At 49.7% G+C, this 22,622-nt stretch overlaps 1 protein-coding gene across 1 annotated transcript in view; it reads right to left on the reverse strand.

The window, feature by feature from the left end:
- Positions 1 to 11,571: 11,571 nt before the first annotated feature.
- The window catches only part of CAPN11 (calpain 11), a 12,021-nt gene continuing 970 nt past the window's right edge, over positions 11,572 to 22,622 (reverse strand). Inside the window, exons 3-21 of the mRNA XM_059940562.1 lie at positions 21,141 to 21,293; positions 20,218 to 20,371; positions 19,847 to 20,015; positions 18,235 to 18,318; positions 18,057 to 18,142; positions 17,738 to 17,812; positions 17,419 to 17,579; positions 17,101 to 17,270; positions 15,074 to 15,085; positions 14,573 to 14,784; positions 14,241 to 14,280; positions 14,075 to 14,143; positions 13,932 to 13,989; positions 13,743 to 13,807; positions 13,389 to 13,457; positions 12,882 to 12,960; positions 12,668 to 12,784; positions 12,138 to 12,196; positions 11,572 to 12,003 (exon numbers count right to left, since the gene is read on the reverse strand). Of these exons, the coding sequence (XP_059796545.1) occupies positions 11,977 to 12,003; positions 12,138 to 12,196; positions 12,668 to 12,784; positions 12,882 to 12,960; positions 13,389 to 13,457; positions 13,743 to 13,807; positions 13,932 to 13,989; positions 14,075 to 14,143; positions 14,241 to 14,280; positions 14,573 to 14,784; positions 15,074 to 15,085; positions 17,101 to 17,270; positions 17,419 to 17,579; positions 17,738 to 17,812; positions 18,057 to 18,142; positions 18,235 to 18,318; positions 19,847 to 20,015; positions 20,218 to 20,371; positions 21,141 to 21,293 (1,859 nt within the window). The 3' untranslated portion in view covers positions 11,572 to 11,976. The remainder of the gene's footprint in view (positions 12,004 to 12,137; positions 12,197 to 12,667; positions 12,785 to 12,881; positions 12,961 to 13,388; positions 13,458 to 13,742; positions 13,808 to 13,931; positions 13,990 to 14,074; positions 14,144 to 14,240; positions 14,281 to 14,572; positions 14,785 to 15,073; positions 15,086 to 17,100; positions 17,271 to 17,418; positions 17,580 to 17,737; positions 17,813 to 18,056; positions 18,143 to 18,234; positions 18,319 to 19,846; positions 20,016 to 20,217; positions 20,372 to 21,140; positions 21,294 to 22,622) is intronic.

Raw genomic sequence — 22,622 nt, forward strand, 5'->3', positions numbered from 1 at the left:
AGCACATCCTATGTCTGAGGCCAGCACTACTGGCTGCTCCTTGAAGACCTGCTATGAGGCACCCTGACACTCATGAACAGCTACTGAGAGTGGGTGCTGGGGCTCAGTTAACGCCTGAAGAAGCAATGGAGGTCTGCGTTCTGGCTCTGCCATGTTCCAGTGCCCTGTCATCACGCCTGGGGGATCAGCACTGGCCTGCAGCCCTTCCCTGTTGTGGGAGGTTGAAGGCAGGGCTGACCCCCAAACAAGGATTCTGAGAAGAGGCCAGGGAGGCCTCACCCAGGGCAGGCAGTGCCGAGGACAGCAGGTGCCGAGGTCAGCCAGGTATGGAACGTGTCAGTGGGGAAGGGCAGAGTTCCAGCCCTGTCCCCTATCACAACACCTCTCTGCCTGGGACTGTAGACATTAATCTACCTGAGTGGGGCAATTTTAGGATTTGAGGCCTGAACGTGGCGACAACTAAGAGAAAACTGTGGGAACGGCAGGTCCTCTGAGGTTAGAGAGGGACGGTCCCTTTCCATGTCCACCATTCCCCTGCCCACCAGTTCCAGGCAATGACAGACCCATGAACAGGCAATTGGGCCGTAAGACACACACTAGACAGGCTCATAAGACACGAAGGAAAGGGGTCAGGGAGTTGGATGTTGCCTGAGAGAGTAACTAGAGCTGACAGGTGGGGCCCTTCCTTACCCACAAGAACAGTTGCTCTGGTCGGGGAGAGGGAGGCCCAGAGAGGGGCCCGTACAGAATGCAGCTCATTGTCCCCAGGGAAACAACTGTGCCTTGCCCCAGACTCAGCTGACGGGCCTCAAGGTGGGAGGTGGGAGCCGTGTCCACTCTGCAAGCCCTCACAGGACTAGTCAGCTGTTGGAGCAGGACAGCTGCCCCCTGGACAGTGGGAGGGGAGGGCGTGGACCAAGGGGCAGGGGTAGGGGGTAAGGACAGATGCGCCTGGCATAGCTGATGTGGGCACGGGGTAGGGGGAGAGCAGTAAACCCCCCAGGCCCCAGGAACAAATCTAACAAAGACTGAGCAAGGCCCTCATGGAGAAAACAAATACAAATTCTTACTTAGGGACCAAAAAAGAAGACCTCGTACATAGAGGTGCCAAGGTAATGGTAGGGAAGGTATTGTGTTAGAAAGATGTTGGTTCTCCCCCAGATGAATCTAGAAATTCAACACGATTCCAACTAACCCAACAGTGTTGGGTTTTTCCTTTCTGGAATTGGGTAAGCTGATCATAAAATTTATATGGGAAGAAAAAGGGCCAAGAAGAGCCACGTGATCTGAAGAAGAAAAAGAAGAAGGGATACCATTTTGGTCTGAGAGGTACTACTCTGGCCAATCTGGTAATATGGGAATTAAAACTGTGACAAAATGTAAGACTAGACACAGTGACTAAGGAACAGAATAGAGAGCATAGAAACAGACCTAAGGATATATGGTGCAGAGGAGAAATTTCTGGTCAGAGGAGAAGGGACACACAGGATCAGAAATAGAACTGGGACAGTTGGCCATCTATGAGGGAAAGATAATATTTGATCCTCTGGCACTACAAAAATAAATTCCAGTGGCATTAGAGACCTGAATGTGGAAAGTAAAACTATGAAATATAGGAGATGATCTTTAGGAATTTGGGATGATAGAGAATTATTTGTTCTATAGATTTTTACAAATCTTTTTGTTAGGGTAATTTTCAAAATTACACAAAAATAGAGATAACAGTATAATGAACCCCCATGTATCAATCACCCAGCTTCAGTAATAATTAAAAACTTTTAAATAACAAAAGACACCGCAGAGTGAAAGACAGTCCCCCACAGACTGGGAGAAGAGATTTGCAATCCACATAACTGAAAAAGATTTAGTATCAGTCATAAATAAAGTACTTTTATAATCAGTAAGAAAAGGACACACACACACACACACACACACACACACACACACACACACCCCACAGAAAAGTGAACGGAAGATATGGGCAGGTCATTTCCTGAAGAGGAAATATGAGTGGTCCATAAATGTGAAAAGCTACTTATCCACATTAGCTCATGGGGAAGTACAAATTTTATCCAGAAAGAGCTCTCATTTCACACCCCTCAGAAGCAGAAATTCATGGAGTATTGGACACAATTGTTTTAGAGGGCAATTTGGCAATATCTGGTAAAGCTGGAAACACACATTTCCTTTGGAACTCGGCAATTCTACTTCTAGGTGTGACTCTAGTGGAATTCTCACAGATGTGCACAGGGAGACATGTATGAGGATGTCCATTCATGGTTTTTGCAATAACAACAACAAAAACTGGAAACAACTTCAATGTCTACCTACAGGAGAACAGAAATGCAAATGTAATCAAAGTGGAATACTATACAGCAGATAAAATGAATGCACTAACTCATGTATCAACAGGGATAAGTTTCAAAAATGTGATGTTAAGGTAAAACCAAGTGGCAAAAGAATATAGGTCAAATCATACCAGGTATGTAAAAATGCAGGACACATGAGCAATAGGATATATTCTTGTGGATACATACCTACGTATGCCCATGTAGTAAAAGTAAAAACATAGATGGGAGAGACAGGACTCCAGAGGAATAGCTCCCTCTAAGGGAGAAGGGACAGGAAATGATGGTTTACAGGTGTGGGGAGGGGATTATAGCAGTGTCTCTAATGTATTATCCCTTTTAAAAAAAAATGAAGAAAACTAGGGACTTCCGTGGCGGTCCAGTGGTTGAGACTCTTCGCTTCCACTGCAGGGGGCATGGGTTCGATCCCAGGTCAGGAAACTAAGATCCTGCATGCTGCACACTGCGGCCAATAACTAAATAAACAAACAAAAATTTAAAAATGAAGAAAACTAAAGGAAATATGGCAAAATGTTAACACTGTCTAATCTTGGTGGTGAATACATGGATGTATTCTGTTACACTACAGAATTGCTGTCCTCTGCATCTTTTTTTATTCTCCATATCTATCATTTAATAATGGAACATACATTGGTCCCCTTCACCTCTACCCTTTTTCTCTGGACCTCTCTAGTCTCTTCCATCTTTTGCCCTCTCTTTCCCTCCCAACCTCCCACAAGTTTCTGGCCCCCCAGAAGTAAAGGCTGTGCGTCCTGGCAGTTAGGGGGCATGGTGCCAGGAGGCAGGTCTCTTGCTTCTAGCTGTCCCCTGGGGGCAGGCATCCTCTTTTCTGTCCTCGGTCTCTCCTTGGGTATCCAGCGCTGGGCTCTTTCTGCTCCCTCTCCTTTCTCTGGCCCCCATAGTGCTTTGTGTCAAGGATGAGGCTGGCATCAGGGGAGTGGGAACAGGACAGGCAAAGGAGAAGGGCCAGGGAAACTACATACATGGAAGTGACCTTGCTATGCCCCCCCGCAAGGCAGTCCAGGGGAGCAGAGCCTGTCCCCTGAGCCACAGACACAGAAGGATCCACCAAAACTCTCCTATCTCTCTTCTCCTGTGCCCAGGGTGGCCTCTTCCCTCCCCTTCTTCATCCCCATCTCTCTCTTGGTGAGGAGATTCTGAAAACGAGGGAAGGGAATGGAAATCTCATCCTCAGAATGCTTGGAGGGCCTGGAATGGTGGGATTGGGGATATATATATGTCAGTACCACTGAAGGTAAGTCCATGTCAAGTATGACAAAACAGATGCCTTTAAACTTCTCTGTGTTTAATTCAGCCGATGAGTATTTATTCTATTTGAATCTGATAATACAAATGTCAAAGAGCAAAAAATATGGGCATGATTCTTTTTTTTTTGGCAGCACCGTGCAACATGTGGGAGTTCCCCAACCAGGGATCGAACCCACGCCCCTTGCAGTGGAAGTACGGAGTCTTAACCACTGAACTGCCAGAGAAGTCCCTGGGCATGGTGCTTTTTAAAGAGCTACATTTTGAACATGTCTCCATCCTTGGGAGATAAGTGATTATCTACACAAAAATCTACCTACAGATTTACCATTGGAGTTAGAATCATGCTGGGAGAACGTGGTTGTATGATTGGGTCACAAAACCCAATTAATTAATTAATTGAATAGGGTAGCTGTCAGACCAAATAATACTATTATTTAATAGACGGACAATATAGGGTGGTGGTTAAGCAAGTGGAGCTATGTGGTCTGGATTCAAATCCCAGCTCCTCTACTGCCAGTGTGGAATCCTAGGCAAGTAAGTCATTAACTGCTCTGTGCCTCAGTATACTTTTCTATGAAAGGGGATCTGATTTGTTTGGATGAAAGGCATTAATAGTTAGATGTTAGAACAGTGCCTGGTATAGAAAACATGCTGAATGAATGGTAGCACTCTTTTTTATGATGTACCCACACCTCGTATTCATTCATCACATTGCCATTTACAAAGTATGTCATTCACTTGGTCCTCACAGTTTTCCCGAGTGTTCTCTTCTCTAGACAGATAAGTAAACTGAGGTTCAGAGAGGGCCTCGGTGACAGTCAGAAAAGGGTGATAGGAAGACTATCAGTCGAGATGAAGGAGTTTGCACATCAGACCTAAGAGGATGCCAATTCCAGCTGGGCCACGTTGGCCCTCCAGGAGGCATCCTGGTTGGAGAGCTTTGAAGTTTCAATGCGGGAGTGGTCACATTAGCTGGGGGAGCCATTCCTTTCCTTGGTCAACAAACTTATTTAATGTTCATACGTGCAGGCATTCGAAATGCGTCAATGAAAATGACAGTCCTGCCCCCAGTGTATGGTCAATAGGGAGACAGAGGAATAAACAGGAAATGACAACACAGAGAGATAAATGGTCTGCCAGGGGAAGTGACTGGCACCTTGGGAGTCCGGGGCACCTGGCCAGCAGCTTCTCAGAGGAGGCCTCCTGGAACACAGAGCCAGGGAAGGGGGAGGACTGCAGTGGGAGACTCAGGAGGGAAGGGAAGGCGGGGCTGCGCTGGGGCAGAGGATGGGCAGAACGTGACGAACAGGTCATGGGGAGACCTGCTGCAGGAAGGGGACAGCGAGGAAGAGCATGAATAAAGACAGGAGACCAAACAGAGCAGGACGAATTTGGGAAATGTTTGGTGCACGCAAGACAAGACGTGGGCCGGAAACAATGCTTGGGTGAGTCTTGGACGTTCCTCTTGGCTGGTTTCACCAGCAGAAGGAGGGAAACTAGCATCTTTTGGGGTGATGGATTGATGATCCGAGGTTTCCACCAAGGTGGTTCTGAAGACCCAATGAGACCAGGAATTTGACGTCTCTGGCAGGAGTGAGGGCAGTGGTTAAGCTTGGAGGGGGTGGGGATGGGGCAGGAGAAATGTGGCCAGGGGTCCAGGAGAGAGAGTGAGGCTGCTGTGGGGATGGGCAGGAGGGAAAATTTCCCCCCACGTCAGCTCCTCGAGCTTACCTCCTTGTGGAGACAGAATAGGGGCAAGGAGATATCCAAGAGGGAGGAAAGTGCAGTTATACACTCCCAAAGGAACTGGGTAAATGTAAGAAATTTATTTTGTAAATAAATAAACCTATACGCAATTAAAAACATGCATAGGCCTTGATAAACAGGAAGTGGTTATCCTAAGAGGTGGAATATAAGGTGAGTTTTGCTTTTCTTCTGTGCGCTTTTCTGTGTTTTCTACGTTCTACTGAGAATGTGTAACCCCTAAAGTCGATAAAGGACAGAATAAATGTTATTTACACACAAGAGGAGTCTTCAGTATAGAGTCAGATGTCACCAAGAGGTCTAATGTCACCAGGAAGAGTGAGGAACTAAAGGGGCTTTGGGATGTGGTTGTGAGAGGGGGCAGGTGGCCTGGAGAGGGAGGTTCTGCTGGAGCAAAGGGCAGAGTCTATGGGCAAGCGTTAAAAACCTAGTGGAAACACAGATGACAAAGGAAAATATTTGCAGCCCCTATGCAGAGAAAGGTCAAGTCTTCCTAAAATATAAATAGCTCCTAGAATTTTATGAGGAAAAAACACAAAAGCCCAGTATAAAAATGAGCAAAGAATATGAAGCGCTCACAGAAAATGAAATGAAAGGAAAACATGAATATTTGCTCAGCTTCAATTGCAAAAAAAGAAATGCAAATTATAAGGACAGTCAGAAACCATTTTTCTTCTATCACATGATAAATATGCAAAAGTTTGACCACACACTGCCTTGATGGGGAAATAGACACTCTTATATTGCTAGTGGGAGCGTAAATTGGGATTACCTTTATGGAGGGGAATTTAATATGTATCCGAATTACTGATGTATATACTCTTTAGCTCAATATCCCACTTTTAGAAATTTATCCTATAGAAATATTTCCACTATATGAGATGACATATGTGCAGTGTTATTCACTGTAGCATTGCTTATAGTAGTGAAAGACTGGAAACAACTCAATAAAGAGCTGATAAATAAATGTCGAGACTTTGCTGCAGTGGAATACTCTGCAGCTATAGCAAATCATAAGGAAGCTCCCTGTATACTAATAGAAAAATATCTCCAAGGTGTGTATCTCCTCCCCTCTAGCAACCACCTGTTTGTTCTCTGTATCTATAAATCTGTTTCTGTTTTGTTATGTTTGTTCATTTGTTTTATTTTTTAGATTCCACGTATAAGTGAACTCATGCAGTATTTGTCTTTCTCTGTGTGACGTACTGCACTTAGCATAATACCCTCTAAGTTCATCCATGTTGTCGCAAATGGCCAGATTTCATTCTTTTTTATGGCTGAGTAATATTCCACTGTGTGTGTGTGTACACACACACACACACACACATATATATATATATACACACATATGTATATATATGTCACATCTTCTTTATCCATTCATCTATTGATCGGCACTTGGGTTGCTTTTAATTACTTTTTAAAATAAACTATTTATTTTCAAATAGTTTTAAATTTACAGAAAATTGTGAAAATAGTCCAGAGAATTTCTGTATACCCACACCCAATTTCCCCTGTAATTAATATCAAATCTTAGTACAGTATATTTGTTACAATTAAGGAACCAATATGGATATAATAGTATTACCTAAAACCCACATTTATTCAGATTTCCTTAGTTTTTACCTAATGTCCCTTTTTCTGTTCCAGGATCCCATCCAGAACACCACATTACACTTAGTTGTCTTACCTCCTTAGGCTCCTCTTGGCTGTGACAGTTTTTCAGACTTTCCTTGTTTTTGATGACCTTGACAGTTTTGAGGAGTATTGGTCAGGAGTTTTGTATAATGTCCCTCAAGTGGGATTTGTCTGATGTTTTTCTTATGAATAGACTGGAGTTTGGGGTTTTGGGGAAGGAAACCACAGAAGTAAAATGCCATTCTCATCACATCATATCAAGGGTATAGTCTATCCACATGGTTTATCTCTGTTGTGTTAACCTTGATCACCTGCCTGAAGTCGTGTTTGTCAGGTTTCTCTGCTTTTTTTTTTTTTGGCCACACCGCGCAGCTTGTAGGACCTTAGTTCCCTGACCAGGGATTGGACTCGGGCCCTCAGGTTTCACTGCTTGCGGAGTCCTAAGCACTGGACCACCAGGGAATTCCCAGGTTTCTCTGTCTTGAAGCTACTCTTTTCTCTCGATTTCCACACTGTCCTCTTTGGAAGGAAGTCACTATGTGCTACCCACACTTAAGCGATGGGGAATTACACTCCACCTTTGACATACTCTCATAGTGCTTTTTGTTTTTGCTTTTTTTTTTTTTTTTTAGCATTTCCGTACTCTCTGGCACTACAAGATGCTCCAGGTTCATTCTGTATATTTCTTGCCCCAGTCCTAGATTCAGACATTTCCTTCTCATTTTTCTTGTGATGAGAACTTTTAAGATCTACAGCCTTAGCCACTTTCAAATATGCAACACAGTATTATTAACTATAGTCAACTGTGCCATACATTACATCCCCATGACTTCTTTTTGTTGTTGTTGTTGTTGGCCACACCATGCAGCTTGTGGGATCTTAGTTCCTTGAGCAGGGATTGAACCCAGGCCCACGGCAGTGGATGCACGAAATTCTAACCACTGGACTGCCAGGGAATTCCCCCCATGACTTATCACTGGAAGTTTGTTCCTTTTTACCACTTTCACATATTCTACTCAGCCCTCACGGCCACCTCTGGCAACCACCAATCTGTTCTCTGTATCTATGAGTTGTTTTTAAATTATCAAAAATTTTTTTTTAGATTCCACTTGTGAGATCATAGAGTGTTTGTCTTTCTCTGTCTGAGGTATTTCATTTAGCATAGTGCCCTCAAGGTCCATCCATCTTGTTGCAAATGGCAAGATTTCTGGCACATTTTGACCCCACTTTCTCAGAGACCAGAGGATGAAGAAGCTCTGGAGCTATCTATTCCAAGGGACCTCTTCCCTGATGTGGCCTCATCTTTGCAGTGCAGTTGGAGGGTGTAGAGAGGGGTCTAAAGGAAACGGGGGCAGCTGCTGGGGAGAGTGGCAGTGAGTCATCCAGAGGTGAACTCTAGATTACCATGTGACCTCAGTCAAGGGCACCCAGCTTGTGTTGTGCAGGGTGCAGGCAGCATGGTCTAGTGCCCTTCCCAAGCAAAACCCCACCTCTGTGAACAGAGGAAGTGCCGCATGCTGAGGACCAGAAGAGAAGAGCAGAAAATGTGGCTACACACCACTGGGAGGTGGGAAAGGTCTCCCAAGCATTAGGCTGGGGAAGGAGGCAAGTGAAGTTGAACAAGATTGAGTCAGAAGGGGCTGGTGAGGGTGTGTGTGCAGAGAGCAGACTTGACAGGCAGGAGGAAGGAGCAGCTAGGCCTGGCTGTAGCTGGGGGGAACTTTTGTTTTAGAGTTTGGATGTGGAGGAGTGTGATGTAGGCATGTTTGCATACATGTTGGATGCGTGCATGAATTAGATATGTTTATTAAATGTGTGCTAGTTCATCTCACTTTTCCAATACAGGGCAGTCATGTGCTAAAATTCTGGGGATGCCCCTCACATCATAATCTGGGTGAATGATGCCACTTTTAGTTGTTCAGAGCACAAACTATATATGGGGCTCTGCTAAGTGTGGTGACGATATAAGCAGAAAGGGTAGGGGGATCCAGATATATATATATATATATATATATATATATATATATATATATATATATATATATATATATATTTATTTATTTATTTTTTAATATTTTATTTTTATTCATTTATTTATTTATTTTGGCTGCGCAGGATCTTATTTTGGCACGCGGGACCTTTTAGTTGCAGCGTGCAGACTTCTTAGTTGCGGCATGCAGACTCCCAGTTGCAGCATGCATGCAGGATCTAGTTCCCCGACCAGGGATCGAACCCAGGCCCCCTGCATTGGGAGCGCAGAGTCTTACCCACCGGACCACCAGGGAAGTCCCCAGATATAGTTTTTTGACGTAAGAGAAGCCATTTAAGCCTAAACCGTTTTGTGATCTAAGCCTGGCCGCAATGCTTGCCCTTGAACAGGTCTCAATAATAATGATCGTAAGGGAACAGAAGAACGAAATGACTTAGGCAAGAGAAGTAAGAATGGCAAAGATAATAAATCAGTTGTAAAGACTCCCAATTCTGGTTCAGTGGTAAAGATTAGCCTGAAGTGCTCAACCACCAGCTTGACTGGAACCTAAGAGATGGTGATGTTGACCTTTTCTGGCCCTTGTGACTTCAGTCAACTGAAGCTTGGCCTCTGTTGACTTTTGCCCCAATTCCATGCTGAATTCTCCTCTGCTCAAGCCCCGTCATGAATATGCATGTACCCTTAGTTTAGAACGTCCCCAATTTGGCTGTTGGGGAGACACTGCTTTGGGAAAGATCTCCAGTGTTCTCCTTACTTGCTGCAAGTAATAAATCCTTCCTTCTCCTGCTCTTCGGCTTAGTTGTGTCTTTTGGCTTGACACCCACCAAGAGGGGAACCCAATTTTTAGGTAACAGCAATGAGTTTACCATCTGTGGGAAGCACAGTACTTCACCCTCATAACCTCAGTCGTCCATACAGCAGCCCTCTGAGACAGGCACTGTCACCCCCACTTTTTTTTGGCCGAGCCACACGGCTTGCGGGACATCTCAGTTCCCCGACCAGGGCTTGAACCTGGGCCATGGTAGTGAAAGCCCAGAATCCTAACCTCTAGGCCACCAGGGAATTCCCTGTCACCCCCAACTGACAGATGAGAAAAAGGAAACTCTGTTAGAGAAATAAAATAATTTGCCCAAGGCCGTCCAGCCAGAAGTTGGCAGCATCTTCCGCTAGGGCAAGGGACAAGGATGGGGTGGGGTCAGCATCTTGCTGGGCTCCCCAGAACCAACTGGGCACTGCCAGGTTCTCTCAAAACTCAAAGGACCTGCTAGTTTTCTGGCCTCTCCCAAAGGATCCCTGACCCACCCAGGGACCTTTGCTCCTTCGCTGCTCTGAGGAGAAAAGGTGGTGGTAGAAAACAAGGGTGGAGGAATCAGTCTTAAGACCCTCATTAACAGAGTGTGACCTCCTCTCTCAGACAAGACTGCAGAGGGGAGAGGATGGGAGAAGAGAGTGGCAGGGCTGGAAATGATTCCTCAGGAGGTGGTGGGGGAGGCAATGGAGTGACAGTGATGGGCAGTTGTCACAGAGGAGGCAGGGGGCAGGGCTGGTGCAGGGAATCAGTCACCAGATCCAGGAAGACTGGAAGCCCCCCACCCCCCAAGCATAAGAGGAATGGGCGTGTTTAGTGCAAATAGAAGGAAGTCTTTGAGTCCTTACTGCAGGAGGAAACGAAGCTAGCCACCCTGGGAAGCTGAAAGTACACAGACCCAGGAAGGATTCCAATTCTTTTGGGGTTTAGATTCATTCGACCCTAATCTAAGGGAATTTGGAGGCGGTCTGTATGCAAGAGGCTGAAAAGCTCACAGGCACAGTTCCCCAGAGGGGTAAGCCACGGAGCGATCTGGAAGGACAGGAGAAGTGCAGTTGGGGGGCACTGCTGGTGGTCTCAGTCTTCCCACTGCAGCAGGAGGCTGGGGGCTGGGGGCTGGAAGCAGGGGGCGTCTGAGGCAGAGAGTCCAAGGTCAAGGACTGGTGAACCAAGGATCCCTCCACCCTTCCGGTGAGGACAATAGCCTGGCAGTCAGCAGTTTTTTAACAGTAAGAATGATTTGAATCTGAACACCTTTAAGGCAGGAATGAACTCGCCTGCGGCCACTGTCCCCCACCCCTCCCAGTCACGCATCCAAGAGGGTCAGTTCCTTTCTATGACTGGCTGACTCCTGCCAGTGCAGGATTTTTGACTTTTGAGAGACCAGCAGTGTCACCTTTGGAGACCCCAGTTTGAGGAAGGAGATGGGAGGGGCGGTTCTGGGTCCTGCGGCTCAGCCCTCCCCTCGGATGCTGCTCTGGGTACCGCGCTGTGTACAGTTCACAGACAGGGACTCATGCCTTTAGCATCCCAGCCGCTGCCCATAAATGACAACAGCGCCCTCTAGCTTCTGTGACAACCACACATTTCCAAATGCTCCCTGGACAGGGGGTGGTATCACCCCAACTGAGAGCTCCTGGGTCCCCCCCTCTTTGGTACTGAGGAAATGACTTACACCCCTGCCAGTCTTTTCCTGGCATAGAAACACAGAGACACAGAAGCCTGTGGCATGTGTTGTTCATTATAATAATGCCCTTGAGTGAGGGGGGAGAAGGGAGGAGCCATGAAACAGGCCAGCGCGAGCAGCGTAGGAAACGTGGACAGCCTCCCCAGCCGGGGACACCGCAGAAGTGTCACTTAATCTTTAGTGAAATGTACTCAGAGAGGGAGGGAGACTGTGGGGTAAATCCAGCCACCAGAAGCCTGGCTGGGGTAAAAGAAAAACACTTTGCGCTGGGAGGGTGGGTCTGGAGGTCCTGCTGCTGGAATAAGCATCTCGGCCCTTCCATCAGCAGAGACCGCAGAGTTGAGCGCCACAAGGTGCACCCCGCCCCCCAGGGCAGAACCCGGCGGGGGGTGGGGTGGGGTGGGGCGGGGGGCGGTGCTGATGGCGGTAGGAAGCCAGGCTCCCGCAGTGACTAACCCCACATGGTTATCTGCAGCCACTGTGGGGCAAGAAGAACATCAGAGGATGGGCGAGGTGGTGGTGGGGCATGATGTCTGGGGAAAGAGAAGGGCCAGTGGAGCCACGGCGGGGGGTGGGGGTGGGGGCCCGTGCCTGAGGATCCTTTTCATGTACCTGGTTCAAGTTCAAGCAAATCTGGCCAGTATTGTTAGGGTCCATGGTTAGAAAGTACGCTGTTTCGAGGAGGAGGCAAGGGAGAAGGGTTGGGAGCTGAGTCAGTGGTCTGCAAGACCCCTTCCCGACTAGGGAGGATGTCAGAAAGGGTGTAAGGAGCTGTTCCTTCCCTCTTCCCAGGCAAACCCCCAGCCCAGCAGGGAATTAATGGTAAGGACTCCTACAGCCTTGCTCTGAACCAGGGCCTGTTCTGAGTACTATCCAAATACTATCTCATTTAATCTCTGCCTCCATTCTATGCAGGCTGTACTGTTATCTATATTTATAGGTAAAGCAACAGAGGCACAGAGAGATAAAGTGACTTGCTCCAGGCAACAGAGCCAGCAAGTGGTGGAGCTGGGATTTGAACCCAGATCATCTGTGCCCGGTGGAGGGGAGTGGTTCTGGAGCAGTGCTCTTTGTGTGGGTATGTGGGAGAAGGCCGGCAGTCCCCTGGCCCAGGGTGGGGAGTGGGCAGGTGCCTGACTCACTGAACATGGCCTTCAGCCTCAGGAAACAGCTGATGAAGCTGTCAAAATCCATGATCATTTCGTCATTTGCATACCTTGCCACCAACACCTGTGTCACCTTGTTATTCAGTTTGATGCCTGGGAGAGAGAGGAGTGTGGAGGGGGAGAGTCCAGCCCTCTGGCTGCTGCTGCCTCCCCCCTCCCTGCCCCAAAGCCCTCTCCTGCCCCTGGCCACCTGCTTTCTCAATTGCCAAGCGCATCTCATAGGAGTTCAAGGTGCCTGAGTGGTCCTGGTCACACTCTCGGAAGATGTCCTGAAGGGACAAGACACATGTGGTAGGGCCATGTGCATGGCACGGTGGCTGAAGTGATGAAATGCTTCACGACTGCTACCCAAGACCCCAGGGGCCCCCTACGCTGGCCCACCCCCTGAGCTCCAGTATTCCTATCACCTGGTGACTGTGGGGTTAGTTCCTGGCACCCTGCCCAGGGCTCTCTGCCTGTATCCTTTACGATGGCTGATACCTGGACTGTGCTGGTTATTGAATATTTTGACTAGTTAATACGCCAACACATCAACGGCTCCATCCTGGGGTGTGTGTGTGTGTGTGTGTGTGTGTGTGTGTGTGTGTGTGTGTGTCTAGTCAGGGGCTCCTGTTCCAGCTCCGTCCTTACTAGTCCTCATCCCTCTGGAGGACCTCTCTTTCTTACCTCCATAAACTGCCCCCTCAGTGCCCTTTACCGTCCATTTCTTGATTTTTCTCCACAGGATCTGGAACTCCTGAAGCCCCAGCTTGCCAGAGCCATCTTTCTGGGAGGTAGTCAAGGATATAAGAGGAGAGGGTGGGGAGGGCATCCTGGGGGCTGGGAATCAGAGGGACTCACCGAGGTAGGGCACAAGACGACGGAAGGGGCCTGTCTGGTAACCATGGTAACAGCCGGAAGAACTGGCATCTTTTGTTACCCCAGCGCCTAATCCCCATCCGGAAGGAGGGCATGGCTGGTCAGAGAGGTGGCCACCTTGGGGCCAGGCTCAGGGGTAGGGGGCTGGGGCAGGAGAGCACTGGACAGGACTGCCCACTGGACAGGAAGATACATCCAAGAGGTTGACCATACAGCGGCACACGTCCAGGCTGAAACCCTTGGTTCTGAGGTTTTTGACTGTGAGGGAGGGAAGGGGCAGGAAGAAGGGGAGGGATGAGCAGGGTGTGGTCGGGGTTGGGGGGAGGGGTGGGGGTGATTAAGGTTGGTGGGAAGGGTTGTGAGTGGGGTATGGAAGACTCACCTTTGGAGACCACCTTGTTGAGGAGCTTCTGTAGCTCATACATGCCTACCTCCTTGTCCTAGGAAGGGGGACCATAAACCCCCACTCTGGCCCCTTCAGCCCCAAACCACCTCCTTTCAATCTCCCAGCCCTCTGCCTCTCACCTCTCCACCGGCCACTATGTGAAACAAACGTATGAAGTCCTGGTCTATGTCATTCTCAGAGATGTTCTCCTGGAGGGAAAGGAGTGGGAGAGGGACACAGTCCAGAAAGTTCTTCCACACCCCTACATGCTGCCCCCAAATCCCACCCCACACAGCCTCCCCTCACCTCTTGGAGAAGCTCAGCGAAGTTGGCTTCATCCAGTTCCCTGGGCAGAGGTGGATGAAGGCTCGGAGTGAGCAGGGGTCAGGGAGACAGGGATTCCAGTGGGATGGTCAGGGAGGTCATGTCATGTGTCTGCAGCAATACGGAACGGGCTCCGTGGGATCTGGCTTCTGATTCTGGCTCTGCTACTACCTGGGACTTCCCTGCCTCATGCCTAAGTTTCCCTGACTGTAAAATAGGGACGGGGGCGGGGGGAACCAGCTGACTGCACCCTGAGCTTGAATCTTACAGCTCTGGGGCAGGTGGCCTTGGAGCAGTGAGGTGGGGCCCCTCACCAGGACTCGCTGTGCTTCTCCGTGAAGACCCGGAGCAGGAAGTCCGCATCCTTGTGCGGCTCTAATGTGGAGGGAATGATGATGTATTCCCCCGGAAGCAGCCGGAGGTGGCTGCTCACCTCCCGCGAGTGGGTGAAGATCTCTGAGAAGCCCAGGTCCTGATACTTCACGAAGAAGTCCTTTTTCAAGTGGACGTCCTGGAGGTTCTGAAACTGTACGTGCCCTGGAGGTGGGTACAGGGCCCACAGGGGAGGGCACGGAGGGAGGGACCCCCACGGTGATGCCCGGCTGGGCAGGGCTAGGGAGGGCCTGGACCCTGTCCATCTGGCAGGTAACCCCAGTGTGGTCGTTTCCTTCCCTGACTCTCACTCAGGGCCCAAGGGGGCCGGAACCCTGACCCGGTGGGCCCCAGAACCCTTCGCCGAATTCCACCCCTTGCCCATCCACATGCCAGGAGCAGGGTGGATGTCTGACCAGGATCAAGCCCCACGTCTTCTGTACCTCCTTTGGGACCTGGGAAGGGAAGAGAGAGGAGGGTCAGATCCCCAGGATGGTGAAGGGGCTCAGGCCTGTGGAAGCCAGGTGTGTGTGTGTTGGGGGGTGCTAAGGGCACTGGGACGCTGGTGGTGGGGAGGGGCGTGGGCTCTAAGAGCTAAAAGTCCCAGCATTAATAACACTTCCGCTTTGAATCTAGAAAAATGGTACAGATGAACCAGTTTGCAAGGCAGAAATAGAGACACAGACGTAGAGAACAAATGTATGGACACCAAGGGGGGAAAGGGGGTGGGATGAATTGGGAGATTGGGATTGACATATATACACTAATATGTATAAAACAGATAACTAATGAGAACGTACTGTATAGCACAGGGAACTCCACTTTGCTGTACAGTAGAAACTAACACAACATTGTAAAACAACTACACCCCAATAAAAAAAAAATAACCCTTCTGCTTTGGATGGCAAAGTACGGTTTACACAAAGTTTTGCCAAGGGGAGATTTTTACCACTGCAGGTTAAGGATGGGAAACAGAATCCCCCAGAGGTGAGATAACTTGCCCAATCTCACACTGCTGAACAGTTGAAGAGCTGGGATAAAAAACTAAGAGAGCATTTTCCATGGAGCGCTCATGTCTTGCAGGAAGTTAATAGGGGATTATTGAAACCGAGGAATGAGCACATAGAAGTTTGTAAAAAAGGTGAGATAAACCAAGATAAATAGGTTGCTCTCCTCCAGGGATGACCAGAACCTTTAATATACTGATGGTCCCATGGAGCTCTGGGTTGGGGTAGAGAATACAGCCTTTCCTGACAGGGCTGTGTCTAACCTTGGAAATGGCTTCAGGTGTGTCTGTTAACCTGGGGGACTGACAGCCTAGGAGGAGGGCAAGGCTCGTGTCTGCTTTTGTTCACGATTGAACCTCTGGAGACTGACTGGGGCCTGGCTTGCAGTAGGTGCTCCATGAATATCACTGACTATGTGAATGAATGGACAAACGGGCATTTCTAGGATTTTGCAAAGCACCGTTTGGGAAATGCTTGTCAGGGGTTTCTCTCAGCCGGAGTCCATGCTCTTGGTGGGGCAGCTGTGGGGAGGCTTGGGGGCCGTGGAGAAATCTCCGAGTGTGTGGGAACTGGTGTGAGTTTGGACAAGTGACCTCACCTCTCTGGCTCCCAATCGCCTTCCTCTTCATTAAAGGCGTTACTATTCAAAATGCCTTTGGAACAATGCCTGGCACAAAGGAAGTGCTCCCTAAGTGTTTTAGATTTTAAAAATCTGAAAAGAAAACTGCCAGCCCTGCCTCAAAAGCGCAAAGCACCACTCCAGAAAGAGAGAGGGCCGAGATGGGCGGTGAGGATTAAATTGGGAGATTGGGATTGACATATACACACTACTATATATAAAATAGATAACTAGGACTTCCCTGGTGGCACAGTGGTTAAGAATCTGCCTGCCAATGCAGGGGACACGGGTTCGAGCCCTGGTCCGGGAAGATCCCACACGCCGTGGAGCAACTAAGCCTGCGTGCCACAACTACTGAAGCCCGCGCGCCTAGAGCCCGTGCTCCACAACAAGAGAAGCCACCGCAATGAGAAGCCTGTGCACCGCAACGAGGAGTAGCCCCTGCTCACTGCAACTAGAGAAAGCCAGTGTGCAGCAACAAAGACCCAATGCAGCCAAAAATAAATAAATAAATAAACAAATCTAAAAAAAAATTAAAAAAATAGATAACTAATAAGGACCTACTGTATAGCACAGGGAAAACTACTCAATACTCTGTAATGACCTATACGGGAAAAGAATCTTAAAAAAAAAAAGCGGATATATGTATAAGTACAACTGATAAACCTTGTAAATCAACTATATTCCAATTTAAAAAAAAAGGAAAAAAGAAAGAGCCAGGGGTGTGGAGGCGGTTGGAGGGTGTCCTGGTCCCGGGGCAGGTGGTGGGGTGGGGTGGGCAGTGGTCCCAGGGGTGAGGCCATGGGGAGAGCAAGAGTGGCTGGGGGACCAGCTGGGCACGCACAGAGTAGATGACAAAGCCGATGGTCTGCAGCTGGGCTCCCTGGGGCCGTGCCCGCCTCCAGTTCTTCTGCATCAGGGCCACCAGGCAGGTGCAGACGGCTTCGTCGTCCTCTGGGGCATCATCTTCCTCGGGGAGAGAGATCTTAAACTGTGGGTTGGTCCAGAATGTGTCTGTGGAGGAAGCAGGTCAGGTTGGCCCTGCCCTTCCCAGGGTGGACGGGCTTCCCAGCCAAGTGCCCCCCTCCTCAACGGGGCCCAGGTGTGCGGTGAGTCAGTGGCCCATCCCTTGCTCCCTGCTCCCCTGGGTCCCCTCGCCCACCAGTGTAGCTCCGGCAGCCCCCTGCAGTGCTGCCCCTCCTCCAGCTGCCCTCGTAGAAGGTGGTGTGCCAACACCTCTTGTAGTCCCCACAAAGCGTGTCGGGTATCAGGTTGCAGATTTCCAGGAGGGTGAAGTTGTCCAGGAAATCTTGGTAGGACATCCTGTGGTGGAGGGGTGGCCAGAGCCCATCAGCAGCACACCCACACCTGTAGGCGCCCCGCCAGAGCCTCCCCATCCAAGGCACAGGCGGGACAGTGGCAGGAGAGGTGAAGGGACTGGGTGTGGGGACAGAAGGTGGTCCTTCTCAAGCGGCGCTGACCAGAACTCCCCGTCCTCCTTCCTGTGCAGCAGCTGCCTCTGGACGTCTGGGGCCACCTCTTCCCACTCCTTGGCACTGGAGCAGAGACAGGCAGTAGAGGGGCAGGGGGTCGGGAGGCACCTTGGTCCTCCCCCAGGGATGCCCTTATCCCTGAACGTCTGCCTACTGGGGGTCCTGGTTAGATGGAGAATCTAGAGGGGAAGGGCTCACACTGGGCGCAGGTGACCGGAGGCCAGTCGGTCCCTCTGTGGCATGGCCTTGCTCGTGGGCCTGCTCTGTGCTCTGCCCCTCCCCCCAGAGTGCTGGTCGGGGCACCTACTTGTCACTCCAGGCTCCATTCCACTCAATCCGGCCCCAGGGATTCCGGACCCGAATCAGTGTTTCCATCCTGCCGCGGTACAGGACCTGGGTGGGTTGTGGGCAAAGGTTAGGAGTGTAGGGTCACAGAAGTTCTCCTTCTCCTGTCCCTCTGGGTGGGGTGTAGTGTTCAGACTCACATCCTGAAGGCCGGTCACTGAGTAAGCATGTCCTCTCACCAGCATCCTCTGCGTCAACGACTCCAAGTCACTTTGGCTGTTGATCTACACAGAACAGAGAGGAAGGAAAGGAACTCAAGGTCTGGTCAGAGGGATGGGGGCACCTGAAGAGAGGTGACAACTCTCTGGGTTCATTTTTTTTTTAATTAAACTTTGTATTTTCAAATGATTGTAGACTCACACGCAGGTTTCTTTGTTTTTTGGGTTTTTTTTGTTTTTTCAGTTGTGGCATGGGGGATCTTTTAGTTGCAGCAGGCAGGTTCCCTGACCAGGGGTTGAGCCCGGGCCCCTGCCTTGGGAGCCCGGAGTCTCACCCACTGGACCACCAGGGAACTCCCTCACGTGCAGTTTTAAGAAATAATACAGAGAGATCCGTGCACCCCATATCCAGTATCCCCCAGTGGTAACATCTTGCAAAACTATAGCACAATATCATGTTTTTTCTTTTTTTGGCCGTGCCACGCAGCATGCAGGATCTTAGATTCCCAACGAGGGATCGAACCCTTGCCCCCTGCAGTGGAAGCGCAGAGTCCTAACCACTGGACTGCTAGGGAATGCCCTATAGCACAATATCAAAACCAGGATGAAGATGTTGACACAATTAGTCAGTCTTATACAGATGTCTCCACGTTTACTAGTACTCATTTGTGTATGTTTTACGCATTGTTATCATATGTGTAGTTTTCTGTATCCACCACCATCGTCACAATATAGAACATTTCCATCACCAGTACCATCCCTCGTGTTGCCCTTTTACAACCAACATCCACCTCTTATGGCCCTCTTCCCTAACCTCTGACAACTCCTAATCTGTTCTCCATTTTAAAAAATTTTGTCATTTCAAGACTGTCATATAAACGGAATCATACAGTATGGAATCTTTTGGGATTGGCTTTTTCCATTCAGCATAATTTCCTTGAGATTCATCCAAGTTGTTTTGTGTGTCAATAGTTCATCTCTTCTTATTGCTGAGTAGTATCCCCTGGTATGTATGCACCTGTTAAACTAGTCACCCTTTGAAAGACATCTAAGTTGTTTCCAAGTTCTGTTTATTATGAATAGAGCTGCTTTGAACACTTGGGTACAGGCTTTTGTGTGGACATAAGTCTTCATTTCTCTGGGATAAATGCCCAAGAATACAATTGCTGGGTCTTACAGTAGCACTCTGGGTTCATTTATTTATTTGAACAAATATGTGTTGGGTATCTATTGCATGCCAAGTACCATCTTAAGTCCCAGGACCCAGCAGTGAATGAGACAAATAAAGTCACTGTCTTCATGGAATATGAAAACTGTCTGGAGAAGATTGGTTGTGAATATACACGTCGATAAGTAAGACAGTTTCTGATCATGATAAATGTTGGGGAGAAAATCAAAACAAAGTAGAGAGGAAATGGGGGGCAGGAGTGGCTAATTTAGATTGGGAAGCAGGGAAGGCTAGCCTGAGGAAGGGCCATTTGAACTAAAAAATGAATGAGAAGGAGCTAGTTATGCAGGTATTTGGAGAGAGAACTTTCTAGGTGAAAGCAGCAGCAGGTGCAAAGGCCCTGAAGCAGGACCAAGCATGGCTTACTTCGATGGAGCACCCCATGAGGGAGGATCGCTCTATGGCTTTTCTAAGCATCCTCAGCAGGTTCGGAGGGGGCTTCTGGAGTTGGAGGCTCTGGGTCACGCCCCCCGTGAAGTCCTCAAAGCCCTCCACCGTGTTGCCCCCAGACAGGGCTTCATAGGATCCGTTCAGCCTGTGGGCACAGAGAGGGCACCGTCTGGGCTCTGGGATGCAGTTGTGAGCTTGGACCTCAGAGGGTGCGGTGAGGGAAGGGAGGGATGCCCTGCCGTCCCCCTGCCTCTTCCCCTGATTCCAGTTGCTCCCCTACCCCCCGTCACTGCCAACTGTCAGGGCAAGCTTGGAGGCCAGGCGAATCGCCAGGCTGGGGCACTCACTTGGCGTACGCCTTCTCCAGCAGGGCACTCCAGAACTCGGTGCACTCGGCTGAGTGCACGAACACCAGCTTGCCATTCTTTGTGGGCAGCCGGTCATCCACCACCACGTCCACCCACTGCCCAAACTGCCAAATCTGCGGGCGGCAAGGTGGGTCTCAGCGGGGCGTGGGGCATCTGTATGCCCCAGGCCCGCTTCCGAGCTCATACACACATACATGCGCGCATGCGCGCGCGAGGGCACATTTTCCCCTCCCTTTCTTGCATGAAGACTCTGTTACACGAGCGCCTCCTGGTGTCAGGTTCAGTGACGCACCAGTAACAGAGGGGTCCCCCCACCCCTCCGCCGCCAAAGAAAGGCAGTGAAAGGCCTGAACCTCCCCCCAGCCTCACCTCCAGATTCTGCCACGGCCTCCAGAGGGACCCACCCACCTTTTGACCTTGGCTGGACTTTAGGACTTCTGAGGTCTTAAAAACTCTTGTGACTTTCAGAAATATTTTTATGACATGAGGAATTTGTCCACATGTTGAATAATTTGAAGAGCAGATTACAAAAATTACATGACAGAAACTCCCAATGTCATATGCACACATGCACATACACACACGTATACGTGCATATACATATGTTAGTGTATCTACCGAGAGAAAGAGAGACAGAGAGAGAGAGAAGCAGGAGGAAGAGGAGGAGGAGAATGAATCACAAACTGATAACAACTATTTCCTTTGGGGGCTTTAAAAAATTAGCTTACACAATTTCTTTAGTGAGCGGATATTTCTCTGATAATTAGACAAAAATCCACCCTAATAAATGTCGTTTTTTTCAAAAAGGAAAGAAAAAAGGTAAACTTCAAAGCATGTACTAATTCTTTCTCTTTCTCTCTGTCTCACACACACACACACACACACACACACACCCCTCATACACAAATCAACTCTGGCTTTCAAATCGCCCTTCACCTGAAAATGGAAGATGCCAGCATAGTTTTTCTTGAAGCTCTGCCCCCTGGGCACCACGCGGTACAGCAGTTTGGGGTACGCAGTAAGGGAGCCGATGGCAGCCAGCAGCCAGCAGTCCCCTGGGAAGACAGAAGGGCTCCCAGCTTGAGCACTCCCATGTGTGTGGGTCCCAGAGTTCAAGCCCCAGAGGAGCAGGAGCTGCCCTGTGGCCCCCTCCCCGACAGAGATGCTCTCCCACTGAGGAGTCTTCAGGGAGGAAGCAAGCAGGGAGAAGCTGCAGAAGGGCCAGCTCTGGGGGTGAGTTCTCCACCTTTTTTATTAGGTGAGAGACTCACAAATCAGAGCCGGATGTTTTTGTTCTGGGATTTGGGGAGAAGGTGTTTTTGGCCTTACTCCTCCCTCTGGGACCTGCCATCTTTGGGGGACAGCCAGTCATCTCCTGTCCCTTGAACAAGGCCAGTCCCCTTCCCCATGGCCCCCCGCCTCTACCCCATGATTACAGTGGTGTGGTGATCAAGACGTCTCTCCTTATTGTCAGCCCCGTAATACTAGAGACCCAAGGGGCTCAGTCTGTACCCTCGCTGGGACACAGGGGCAGGATTCTTGGGCTGAGGTTATCTGTAGCCATCTCTCCTGGGGAATCTCAGACCATGGGTGGGGCTTGGGGCAGGGTGGTGCCCTGAGGGGGGACGTGGGCCAGGCTGAGGCTGAGGGCACTGGCAAGGCTTCTGTGATTACCAAGGCCTTCTGGCTGCCTGAGGAACACTTGGAGGGGGGCAGAAGGGGGGAGAGGAATGTTAAGGATACTCTAGTCACCATCGTGGAAAGGGCACCTAGGGAGAAGCAATTTTTCCTCCGGTAACCCTGGGCCCTCCAGCCCAGTGAGCCCCAGCGGCAGCTGTGGGACCTGCTGTCTCCTTGGCCTCTGCCCTACCCACACCCTGCCCTCTTCTCTGCCACAAATGGGACAGAATTCAGCCCTAGAGGAAGCCCACCCTGGCCTTCTTCCTTAGGATGCAATGAGGGGTTTGGAGGAAACCGGGGGATAGGACCAGGCTTAGGGAGGAAGCTCTCTCTGGGGGCTGTCCATGGGAGCCTGCGGGAGAGTGGCCGCTCCTTTACCTGATACCCCAGACTGAGGAAGTCGTGTCACTTGCAGTGGTTAGCGGAAGCCTAATTGCCCTCTCCTTGAGCTTAGGCCAGATTGCGAGCTTGCTTTTAACAGCAGAACATGGGGGAGGTTACCGCCTGCTTCTCCTGAGACCAGGTGGTGAAGGCATTTGGGCTTCCTCCTTGTTCTCTCTCTTGGGCCGCTCACTCAGGGGGAGGCCAGCTACCATGTGTGGACACTTAAGCGTCCTGCGGAGAAGCTTATGCGGCCAGGACCTGGGGCCTCCTGCCACGTGAGTGCACCATCTTGGAAGGGGATCCTCTAGGTCCTGTGGAAC

This window comes from Balaenoptera ricei, chromosome 11, assembly GCF_028023285.1.
Source record: "Balaenoptera ricei isolate mBalRic1 chromosome 11, mBalRic1.hap2, whole genome shotgun sequence".
NCBI lineage: Eukaryota > Metazoa > Chordata > Mammalia > Artiodactyla > Balaenopteridae > Balaenoptera > Balaenoptera ricei.